Below are 12,718 nucleotides of genomic sequence, written 5' to 3' on the forward strand. Positions count from 1 at the left end.
TGACATCCCTTCCTTAATTGCATCTTACAGATTTTTCATGAAAAAACAGAAACAAAAAAACAACAAAAAAAAAAACAAACAAAAAAACCCCAGACAAACCCCAACCCACAAATCTTTGAAGGAAATGATAACGTTGAAGAAGGAAGCGATAAAGGTAACATGTATAATCACTCGTACCTCAGGGGTTATTCTCTAATTTTTCTACATTCTAATTTTTTATGAACTAAACATGTGATACTGCAACCACAGACCTATCATGTTTTATGCAAGTATTGAAATACAAACAAATACGTTAACAAATTGGGTCTTGAGTTATTGATCTAATAATCATGAAATTAAAAGATAGCACATAAATAAAATTTCCTTATGATATAACACCTAAATGTACCATGATTTGTCAGTGGCTGTCAGTTGAACATAGTTTGGCATCTCGTAGGTGTTATTTAGAGTAAAATCCCAAATATATCCCGCAAGCATTAGATTTGTAAAGACATGAAAGTGTGACATGACTGTGGGAGTGATGTGGAAAATTCATGACAGGGAAATATGAAAATGTTATTATTTCGTGTGTGTTTTATGTGTTGTTGAATGCTCATCCACAGTATATTAATTACTTTATGCTATTTTGTTGATAATTATTTTTTCGTTTTGTTAAAAAAACATTTTATGCAAATTGCACATACCCCAGCAAGTGTATTTTTCCCGTTTGAAGAATACTTGTATTATATTTAAAATGCATAGATTACAAGTCTTGTCTCTTGTCAGATTCAATTTTTACAAGTAGAAAAAACATAATTTTGCACGTTATCCAACTGTAGATTATTTCAATGATAAACTAAGACAAAATCATTAACCGAAAAGAAACATGTGGAGATCTGTTCTGTCATAACAGAACATGCATTGTATTTGGGCATGGAAGATTTTACGGCAACGGCATAATATGCAAAGGGAAACCACTCCCATCTTGCATAAAAACTAAGATTAGCTGCCCTTGAGTTATTAAAAATGTCATGGCCACTGCTAATCGCATGCAGACACCTTTCGTTACTATCCTTTCCTTGTTTCTCAAAAAGGTATGGTGTTCATACTTTTCCAACACTGAATCGGGTGAGAATTGTACTCTATGATATCGACTCGATAATGATGTTGTTCACTACCGCAAATAACGATATTTCTGACGTTAAATCGATGTTGCATTCTCCGTGTCGCTGAAGTGTTGAGACGAATCATACAGTTTTATGCAATATGAAAGCAATCCCCAAACGTAAAGCTAATTATTTGCGTGAAATTGACACCAACTTGGACGCCATTTTGCTACTGACTACAATGATCTTAGCTCCTTACAACTGGTGCCGACCAATTGTAAGTTTTGATTGTAACTTACAGTGATCTTAGCCTACAATCACTTTGTGCAAGTGGATGGCGATTGTAGCCGAAGCCTAAGATCGTGATCTTAAGGATTTACAATAATTGTACCTCTAAGATCGTTTTGTGCAAGTGGGCCCAGAACTCTAAAACCTTTCACTATTTCTTCACCAAATTCAGTTTACAGATTGGTCTAGTGGTGCAGTGGTGCCTTTTGATAGTTTTTGAATTCTGAATAAAATATTTTTTGTTTCCATGGCAACAAATTTGAATTGTCTGAAATTGGTGGTAGTGCTCTTTTCTGGAGCAGAACTCTTAAACCAGTAAACTTGACACATGGTTTAGTTTGGTGGTGTAATGGTTCCCTTTGATAGTTTGGGATTTCTGAATAAAACAATTTGGCAACAAGTTTGACTTCAGCTGAAATTGGTGGTAGTGCACTTTTCCAGAGCAGAACTCTAAGACTGTTCATTTCTTCACCAAACTTGACACGTGGATTATTCTGGTGGTGTTCTGGTGCCTTTTGGTAGTTTAGGATTTCTGAATAAAACATCTTTTACGTTGTAATGGCAACAGTTTTGACTTTTGAGTGAATTTGGTTGTAGTGCTCTTTTCCTGAACAGCACTTTAAACAGTTCTCTATTTCTTCACTGAACTTAGCACATAGATATATATCTGATGGTGTACTGGTGCTCTAGAGTACTTTAACCAAATTTGGTTGTAAAGTATCATCTTCCCTCATGTATGGAGTTCCACAGGGCTCTGTCCTGAGGCCAGTATTATTTACTTTATATGTTCAACCAGGTCATCTCTTGCCATGACTGTGAATTTTAGAAATATGCAGACAACACCGAGCTGTCAAAAAGTTGTCTTCCACAGGACTTTGATGTGGTCAAACATGGCATCCAATCTTGCATTGACGACATTTTGGAATGGATGCTCAGTAATAACCTGAAATTTAAAACTGAAAAAACAGAACTTATACCAGTTGGTGCACCTAAACATCTAAAACTCATTAAAAATGAGTCAACTGTGGTAGGTAAGAGCGATATTCCCTTCCAACCTCGTGTGAAGTACCTAGGGGTGCACCTAGATCAATTACTAATTCTCCACAACCACATCACCAGTTTATCACATGCTTGCTTCCTTGAGATGCGCCGACTTGCTTTCATTAGACTATATCTCACTGAAGATGCAGCAACCAGTCTTGTAAGTTGCTTTATCACTTCAAGTTTGGACTATTGCAATTCAGTTTTCTTTGGTCTCCCTCTTGACGAGATCGCTCAACTCAAACGAATACAGCACAGTGCAGCTCGTCTCGTGATGAAGAGATGGAAGCATGATCATGTAACTCCCATGCTGCAGCATCTGCATTAGCTGCCTATCGCATTTTGATGCAGATGCAAGATTGCAACACTTGTGTTTCGCCATTTTGATGGTTCAGTACCGCCATATCTGTCCAGAGAACTGTCTACATACAAGGCTCCATGAACTCTCTGTTCTTCCAGTGAGAAACTGTTAAAAGTCCCAGAATACAACTTAAAGTCAACGGGACAGCGCCCTTTCAAATACAGTGCGCCCTCAGTCTGGAATGCTCTTCCAAATGGGCTCCGCAATTCCCCTTCTCTAAGTTCATTCAAGACTGGTTTAAAAATATTCTTATATAAACAGGCTTTCCCTTAAAGTGTACTTTCCCAGCCAATTTTTGTGAGAGAATTGCGCAAAGAGTCCTTTCGGGGATTTGCGCTATGTAAATGCTGTCCATTATTATTATTATTATCTATTGTTTTGAGCAGTTGTTTGCATTTTTTTTCCAAAATTTACCAGATTTTACAAGTAAACATGCTGTTCTGGATATCCTCTTATGCACCCCACTGAATGCCCAGTTAGGCAGTTAATTCAACATATCCTATTTGCAGTTGTGTAAATTCAAGGGATACAGAGTAACAGCCAAGAGACAGTTTTTCTGTTTTTGACAGTACTTTAGTGTTCTTTTCTGGAACAGAACTGTTAAAACTTTAAATATTTTGTCACCAAACTTGGTACATGGATAGTTCTGGTGATGTGCTGGTACCTTTTGGCAGTTTTTAAAATCTGAATGAAACATTTTTTTGTGTGTTTCCATGGCAACAATTTTTAATTTGACTGAAATTGGTGGTATTACTCTTTCTGATAGTGGTCCTTTCTGGAGCAGAACTTCAAAAACTTTCAATGCCCTCCTTCCACAAATTTGAAATAATCATAACTATTAGACATATTCATGAAGAATATCATGCCATTGCAGGGGATACTGATGACTTTGTCTTCTTGTTTCAGTGATGTGTATCACAGCAACAAGCTTGTGAAGAACTTTCAGGAGATCTTGGAGAATGTGTTCCTGCCTCTTTTTGAAGCCACTAACAACCCAAAGAGTCACCCAGAACTACATGCCTTCCTGCAATATGTAAGTTGAGGGAATGAGCTCTTCAGCAGGGCCCCCTGTAGGGTTTCACATTATAAACCTCTGATGATCGTCTCTCTGAGTTCTCCTTTTACTGAGTAAGCCTCTACAGGCAGTATTGCAGGGGTTTTCCAACAAATCCAAAGGATTTTCTACAGAGTTCATTAGGGGAATTTCCTGAGGAATAGCCCTTGATTTGTTTTAAAGATTTATAAAGCTCTGACTTGACATTACTGAATATGATTGTAAAATCTCACATTACTGTAAACATCCAATATATTGTGCCAATGGCTGTTTCGAAACTGCAATCCTCACTAACTGGCTTGGCAGTTTTATCCACTAGTCTGAAAAGGATCACTGTGAAGAATTAGATTGTTTGTCAGCATGAATAATGTGTTCTTCACAAGATGGCAGTGTTTTTATAGTGAACATGCAAGGACTCAGGTAATGCATGTGCATTACACATTGAAGCAAGGTTTTGTGTGCCAGTTGCATCATGGTTAATTTGAACAGTAAGTACCTATTATCAAAATTATATGTAAAGTTTATCTTCGGTCAGTTCATAAGTTGGATCAAATCCTTCAGGCAGCTGTAGTGAGAATGTGTTCATTGATACCCAAAGTCTTGTTATATCTCCATACCATTAATATAACTGGACCATTATTGTGGAAATGTCTACCATGCTGCTTACTTAGCTCACAAGTTTCAGCGATGGAAGTTGGCGCTTGTCCTTTGTCCCACCTGTGTTGTACGCTTTTGAGGAACACAATGACACCAGTTCAGATTTTCTAATAACCATTTTTGTATGATTTGATTTCATGGCAGTCTTAGCTTTGTGCCGTAAGAACTGGAATGGAATTTTGTTGAAAATTGATCTCTTGATGACATTGAAATTGTCATTAGTCCACTTGATGATGAATGATCAGTTCCGGCTTAAGGATTGTCTTCCTTCAGGATCCTGTCACAAGTGTCTGTCAACCAGTGCTGTGTCCTGACTAACTATCGGGAGGTATCTAGTATTTAAACTGCAGTGTGAAATAACATGTACCTCATCAATCATCAGGATACGATATAATTACTCACTACAAATACTTTAAGATTTGCATTTTTCTTCTTTAGGTGACAGGCTTTGATTCTGTTGATGATGAATCCAAATCTGAGCACATTGTGTTTGACAAGGACACACCCCTTCCGCAGGACTGGAAGGCAGAAGAGAACCCTCCCTATGGCTACTACCTGTTCTATATGTATGCCAATATCACTGTGCTCAACATGTTCAGGAGGTGAGCCACACCCCATCAGATAACCACAGCATCACACTTTTACAAACACTTTGTCTCTGATACTTTGCATGAAATTTTGGGACAATTGGCCATATGAGGAAGAGTTTGGTTGTAAGCAGTGTAAGAACAGATCTGCTTATTAGTCAGCATGGTAATAACAAGACGTACCAAAGTTCTAACTGAACTTTACCAGAGTAAGAGAGTATGTGACTTTTGAATCATGGGCATCAAACATGTCCGTCTGAAAAGAAGAAGGTCGCATCATACCAAAAGATGTTAAGATATGGTACTTGTCAGTTCCTGTCTGGTGCTAGACATTAATGGGTACAAAGAGGGTTGGTTGGCTTGGAGTTGGTATAATGTGACTGAGTGGGGTAGTCATGCTTAATTGTGGCATGATATCTCAGTGAGCTAGTACTGTGAAAAACCAGCTTAAGTCTTGGCTAGTACAAGCGCTCACAGAAACGCACAAGCGTACACATAAGCGAAATATTCTTAAGCACAGCGTTAAACCCCATTTCACCTCACCTCTCATTGATAATGGTTTTCAACAACTATGTTTTTAACTTACCTTACCATAGATCATATGCATATTACCTCAAGCTTTGCTTAAAAGAGACCAGACAGTTGTTGATTTGCCTTTCCCTGGAGTGGCTACCTCATGTATTGATGAATGTACAGGAACGGAAGTGACGTGATTATCCAAAACTTTACATTTACTTCATGTGTCTTCCCAGTCTGATGTTTATTGTTTTAGTTAAGTTTCTACTTACTGCTATTAAAGTTGTTTGTATCTGGTAATTATGATTATTATAACTTTTTCTCTTTTATCTATGGGTGAAGAAGAAAATGCTATAATTTCACCTATTTGGATACCCCGTGTCTCTCACTTCAAGAAACGATACAAAATTAATAATATAAATATTCTTAATAAAAATGTATATGTTTGATTAGATACGGCAACAGTCACCACAATGCAACAGTGAAGAATCATGAAAACTGTTATGTTTGGGCACAATGTTTTCTTGCGAACTGTCTTAAAGCGTGAAAATTGTTACCACGTGCAGTGTGAATCACATGCATGATATTCATATCAAATGATTGTAGAGCTGTTTATTGACATCATCCCATCAAAATATATTAACAACCATACCACAAGAGAGAGGGCCATAGGAATTATACAATTGGGAGTGTCCCGCCAGCATGTTGTTACAACCTTGGGCTGTGCTCGTATTACTATCACCAGACTCCTACAACGTTACTGGCAGATAGGTGTGACATCAGACCAGTCCTGAAGTGAGAGACCTCCTGTTGCCACGCCAAATGAGGACTGGTATTTACCGCAGCTTTATCTCCGAAATCATTTCCTGTCTGTCACATCATCAGCAGAAACTGGTCTTGGACATCGCGTCAGCCAACAGACAGTTGCACAACAACTCTGATTGAATTGTACTCAGACTCACAGACCCTTCCGAGGCGTAGTTTTAATGCATCAACATCGATGTTGACGTCTGCATTGGGCACACACCTTTCAACAGTAGCAGAACAGGCACTGGCAAAAGGGCATGTTTTCTGATAAGAGGAAGTTCCTCTTATTCTATAATGATGGCAGGGCTATCGATGACATGGCGAACATTACCAACGTAACTGCGGCCAAGCGGTGGTTCCATGTGGTAGAGGCAGTGTCATGGCGAGGGGTGAGATCTATGGTGATGTGAAGACAGATCTCATTCTGGTGAATAATTTGAATGCTTGAGGGAACGTCAACCAAATATTGCGCCCAGTTGTCCTGCCTTTTTTGCAACAACACCAAAACTACATGATATTTCAATAGGACAATGCCCCTCCACATACAGCTCGTGTTACCACGGATTTCCTCCAAAGACATTACGTTAACATGTTGTCTTGACATGCTCGATTACCAGACATGTTACCCATTTAACATCTCTGGGACCAGTTGGGTCTACAAGTGCGTGCAAGACTTGTGCTTCCCAGAAACAGACAGCAGCTTGTTCAGGCTATCCAAGGAGAGTGGAGGAGGATGAATTGCATTTTAATTCAGAAACAAACAATCGTAAATGACTCAAGTAGCGCCAAGTAAATAGTAAAAACACACCAACTCTGCAGAATGTTGTTATAATTTTTTTCAACAAAATATGAAAGTTGTTTAAAACACCATTATTATTTTCATTCGATGGTGCAAGATTCGTCAGCACGATGTTGAGTTGCCACATGTATTGATGCGCAAGGTGGACATACCAGATACCGATCGTGCTGATAAAATTCACATTATCATAATGTGTCTATACATTGTGACCTGATTGAATACTGGACAAATGACACTCTTTTTTCAAGACTGTTTTCCACGTTTCTTATTGATTTTTAGATGAATCTCTGAAAATTATGGTGATATTGTTTATCAATTGCAAATGTCGTTTCAAACAATTTGTGTGGTTTATTTATGTTATAGTAAAAATATTCTTTGTATCGTTTCTTTTGGACGTGATTGTATACCTTCGTTAGTTTGTTTTGTAGTCTCCAACTTCTCTTTCACCATAATGTTCTTGCTTGCTTGTGTGTTTGTCACATTTTATCCTAATTTGTGTTTGTCTTTCACACTCTTCTTGGCACAGTTGGGGCAGCCATTTTGGCTGTTTACTCTCTACTGTTGTGCCTGTTTGGGCATGCCCATTTGCAGGGGTATTTTGCACTTTTTTGTAAAAGTTTTTTTTTTATGTATTATTCATGTTTCACCTTTTTGTGTATTACAGCTTTGTGTGTATGACACAACAATTCTGTTGTATCTGCATTGTGCAGAAATATGAAAAAGAACCCACATTCCTGGTGTCTGGGCTACCAGTGGGAGGTGCTCCTGTTTTAGGAATTTCAACGTCCTTGTGGTTTTTTAAAAGGATCACTTTGCCCTATCACATGCTTCTTAAATCGACTTCTCATGTACCACTTCGACCCACAGTTGCTACGCACACAGTTGGACTTTGTCATCTGTCTAGTAGAGCAAGTGGGGTGGATTATCAACGTCGAGAAGTCTGGAGCCATCCCAGGAACTGGTGTTCATAGAAGGGCTCCAACTAACTCACTCCAGCCTTGTAGGACTCCCCAGGATTGCTGGCAGAAATTTGTCAGCTTCACCAGTCAAGGTCTGTCCCAGCTTCTTATGCTCTGGGAGTGGCAGTCCCTGTTGGGCCTCCTCACTTCAGCTCAGGACTTGATGCTCAGAGGTCATTTGATGCTCTGGCCTTTACAAATGATTCCTCCTGACTTACATTCAAGCGGACGACCTGTATGTGAGATTCTTCTGCTTCTGCGTCTCACCCCTTATGTGTGCTGGTGTCTGCCATTGTAGATCTGGCATGGGCAGTTCACTGGTGGTTGCCCAGCAACTCACCCAGCCTTCTGTCCAGTAGAAAACTTCTCCTAACCGTCTGGTCTTAAGGACACCTCATGTCTGAGACGTGCTTGTTTTCCTTTTGTTTCCTTGGGTTACTACCTGTCTCTTGTTCCAAGTGTTACCTGTCACAGCCTGCTGTTTCAGTTAGTTTTCTCAGACTCCCCTAGGCATGTCTTACTGTTGTATGACTGTCCTCAGGATCTGGACACCACCGTTCTAAGGTTGAATCCATATGCATGAGACCCATGGTAATTTAAACTCAAAATTTATCAAAATCTAAATATTTTAGATATTTGAATACTTACCTTACCATAGGGCGATAACTCACTCCCAACGCTGGATGCTCCTCCCCTCTGTAAGCTCTTTGGACCTGTTCAGTAAAATATTTGGGATAGTCAGCGCTTGCACAGGATGGGAGATTATGTCACTTCTATTCCTATACATACGTTGACACATAAGGAAGCCATTCCAGAGAATGACAAATCAATGGCTGACTTTTAAGCAGAGCTTGAGGTAATATGCATAAGACCTATATTGAGGTAAGTATTTAAATATCAAAAATATTTAGATTTAAATAATTTCTGCTTGCCCTCTGAACTAGCTTTCCCAAAGCAGAAAATACTTACCAAGCTTTGGCTGTCTTTAAGACAAATTTCATGGTCAGCACCATTGATACTACGTCTACCTGTACCGTATGTATGCCAGTATCATCTCATTCAACATGCTCAGTAGGTGAGCCACGCCCCATCAGATAGCAAACATGATGTAAATGGTAGGCTACCTGTACATCAGGTAACACAACAGAACCACACTTTTACAATCATTATGCCTCAAATATCAGGATGAAGATTTCTGAAAGAATATGAAAGTATTAAGTTAAAATTGAACATTTGAGCAAACAATTTTGCGTTATGGCAGTTATCAAGTTCTAGATTTCAAATGAATATGCTTGCCTCATCTTATCCTTCAGTCTGAAACGGTCCCCAAAACTGCTTGTAGATGTTTTGCTGTTCCAACTAATGAAAGCAGAGGCAACTACTTTCATTAATTCAACCATTAAATGTTTTAAGTCCACTATGTAATGGATTTTATTGACATCTGCAGTGAGCGAGGATTCAGCACCTTCAAGTTTCGTCCCCACTGTGGTGAGGCCGGCAATGTGACACATCTTCTGGCTGGCTTCATGTTTGCTGAGAGCATCTCGCATGGCCTGGTTCTCAGGAAGGTGGGTCATCAGGGATTTACCATGGTTTTTCATAATTTTGTACCATTTAAGAAGAATTTCTGTTGATGATTCGTGAAATAATCTTTGCATCGATTCATTGTCAGTTGGCAAGCACAGTATCAATTTTGAACAAAAAACTACTGAGACTGCTTAGTCTTACATCACTTGCATCAGAGTGTTGCATGACATTTTTTACTCTCCAGGATCTCCATTGTTTCACCTGGAATCCCTAATGTCACACTCTCTCTCTCTCTCTGTCTCTCTCTCACACTTACTCACTTACTCACTCACACCCTCCTTCAGCGAATTGAATATAGCTACCCATCAACCTGTATGTTTTGCTAGAGGTAACTGAAAGGCTTGTTTGGTCAGGCTTGGTGATATTGTTTATTATATGTTGTCAATCAACCATCATACAGCTGGATTAGATGACACATTCTCTACATCTTTTGTTGCAGGTGCCAGTGCTGCAGTACTTGTATTACCTTTCTCAGATTGGCATCGCTATGTCCCCGCTCAGCAACAACTCTCTCTTCCTCAACTACCATCGCAACCCACTCCCTGAATACTTTGCTCGAGGCCTCAATATCTCCCTATCCACAGATGATCCTCTGCAGTTCCATTTTACTAAGGTCTGTCTCATGTAGGATTCATTCTGCCATCATTGTTAGGCTCTGGAACAAAAAGTAACACTTCTGCCAGAGGTAATTGTAACTACTGGTACATAGGTCTGTAGGTAGCAGAAGTAGCAGATGGATGCCGAATATCAGGCCCATGCTAATGCACTCTGACAAGGTTATGTTGGAGTCACATTTGACATTTTGCAGCCCTGTATTTTAATAGAAATTTTTATATTGAGAATGAATCATTAATGTTGTTTCCTTTGCCAGTCTCTCAAGAGACTAGTTGTGTGTTGTATGAGTAACCTCTAATACTGCAAATGTGTCCTTCTTTCTGTAGCTAGATGTTGAATGCAGTAACTCCCAAGGCTACAAGTGTACCCCTCTTTCTATAGCTAGAGGTTTAATGCAGTCACTCCTAAGGCTGCAAGTCTGTCCACCTTTCTGTTGTTAGATGTTGAATGCAGTAACTCTCAAGGCTGGAAATGTGCCACTCTTTTACCAGTTGTGTGTTGTGTACAGGAACCACTGATGGAGGAGTACAGTATTGCAGCCCAAGTGTGGAAGCTAAGTACGTGCGACATGTGTGAAATCTCTCGCAACAGTGTTCTTCAGAGTGGATTCCCTCATCTGGTAAGAGCAAGTTTCAGAGTGTTTGATTGACCTTCATTATACCATCAACCACTGTTTTTTCTTTTGGAAATACAAGTGTTGTCAGTGCTCCAATAAGGTTTTCCTCTTACATTTAGACATCCATGATATGTCCAGGGTATACATTCTGATGAATCTCCACTATACCCTGGATGCATCTACGGCTTGGCCCCAAAATATTATTACCTCCCTTTTGCTGGCTCTGCATTCTTACAGTAGCCAATCAGCTAAGTTGCAGTTACAAATGAAGTTCCAGTGTCAACAGAGACAGTTTGTTTGCAGTGCGACTCAGATTTGGGGAAATCATACTGACACATTGATAGGTCCGAAAATGTTAAACAATACATGCAAGATCTCCTTCATTCTCTTTCAGAGGACCTGTCCATGGTTTGTGTTGCAAAGTTTAATCTGCTAGATAACTTTAAAAGCGAAAGTTAGTTTTGATTGGTTCGCTCATCTTCCCAGCATATACACTTGATTGGATAAAAAACCAGCCAAGGGAGGTAATAAATGTATCGGGCGTAGCCGTAGATGCATCCAGGGTATGGTGGAGACTTATCGGAGCATTTCTCTTGGAGATATCAAGGATGACATTTAGACTCAAGTGCCTTTCTGGTTTGAAAAATATAGGATCAAATTTCGTACACTTGATCTAATCCAGAAACAGTTGTCTGTGTATGACTATAAATATCAATCTTATGTTTTCTAAGGTATGACAGTGCTTTATTGCTGTGCAGTGAATTATTATATCAGAACATCACTACAATGCAAGCCATAATAAGTATTGGAGATGAAACAATTATAGATACACACTTAGAACATAGTATGGCAAAGGAACTTACAAAGTTAAGAACATAAATGGATTGTAGTTAACCAAATAATGCTGATGACATTGGGTTAAAATATCAAAATCATTTAAAAATCATTTAAATCATTGAATGAGATACCTTTGTCCAGATGGTAAAACTGAATAAGGCGTGTTTAAAAAATTAGATAGATCATATACAGTTTCTGAGACTGTATTTTGGAACCTTCATTTTGTATATGCTTTACGTTTCAACTTAAGGTCAAACAGCACTGGCTGGGTCCTAACTACACCTTAGAAGGTGTGTCTGGGAATGACGTCAGTCGCACCAACGTCCCTGACATCCGTGTGGCCTACCGCTATGACACGCTGGTTGAGGAGCTGAGATCAATCTGTAGGGGGGCTCTGTCCTTTGATCAGTCATCCCTGCCAAGCAAGAAAAACTCGGTCAGCAGCTAAACTCAAGTCAACATGGTCCAGACAAATGTGTCTTCTTAAAGTTAAAAGGGTTGTGATAAGTTGTTTTATCATTCAAAACTGGCTTCCACAGGAGTTCATTCAATGTGCCTGAGGTGATGTAGTTGCAATGGAATTGTGTCAAACTGCTTTGTAGACCTTTGTGACATCATAATTGATGCCATTACTGATATCTCTTCCACTCAGGCAGGTTACTTGTACTTTTCACACTCAAGACACTGAAAGAATGTTGGAAAGATGTATTTGTGTGATATATAGAATGTTATCTCCTGAGACATGAGGTTAGAGTCCCTGGTGTGATCAGGGTGGACATGTTTGAATAGACATTGCATTGCTAACCCTGTGAGAGTGAGTGGATAGTCGTCATATGGCTTGCGGTGAAAGAAGGAAATGCTTGTGTGTTGAAAAGGTCAGTGCTTGATTCATATGAAAAGCACATGTGA

At 39.3% G+C, this 12,718-nt stretch overlaps 1 protein-coding gene across 3 annotated transcripts in view; it reads left to right on the plus strand.

Annotated features, from left to right (window-relative positions):
* Nucleotides 1-12,511, plus strand: part of LOC137290079 (AMP deaminase 2-like) — a 50,951-nt gene extending 38,440 nt beyond the window's left edge. For 2 of the 3 annotated variants that reach the window (XM_067820900.1, XM_067820901.1), the window contains 6 exons: nt 3,682-3,808; nt 4,925-5,088; nt 9,602-9,722; nt 10,181-10,354; nt 10,865-10,975; nt 12,060-12,353. In XM_067820900.1, the coding sequence (XP_067677001.1) occupies nt 3,682-3,808; nt 4,925-5,088; nt 9,602-9,722; nt 10,181-10,354; nt 10,865-10,975; nt 12,060-12,257 (895 nt within the window). In that variant the 3' untranslated portion in view covers nt 12,258-12,353. Of the gene's footprint in view, nt 1-3,681; nt 3,809-4,924; nt 5,089-9,601; nt 9,723-10,180; nt 10,355-10,864; nt 10,976-12,059 lie in introns of all 3 variants that reach the window. The other variant, XM_067820902.1, reaches the window with a different exon arrangement.
* The last annotated feature ends 207 nt before the right edge of the window (nt 12,512-12,718 follow it).

The sequence above is a fragment of the Haliotis asinina genome, chromosome 1 (genome assembly GCF_037392515.1).
Source record: "Haliotis asinina isolate JCU_RB_2024 chromosome 1, JCU_Hal_asi_v2, whole genome shotgun sequence".
NCBI lineage: Eukaryota > Metazoa > Mollusca > Gastropoda > Lepetellida > Haliotidae > Haliotis > Haliotis asinina.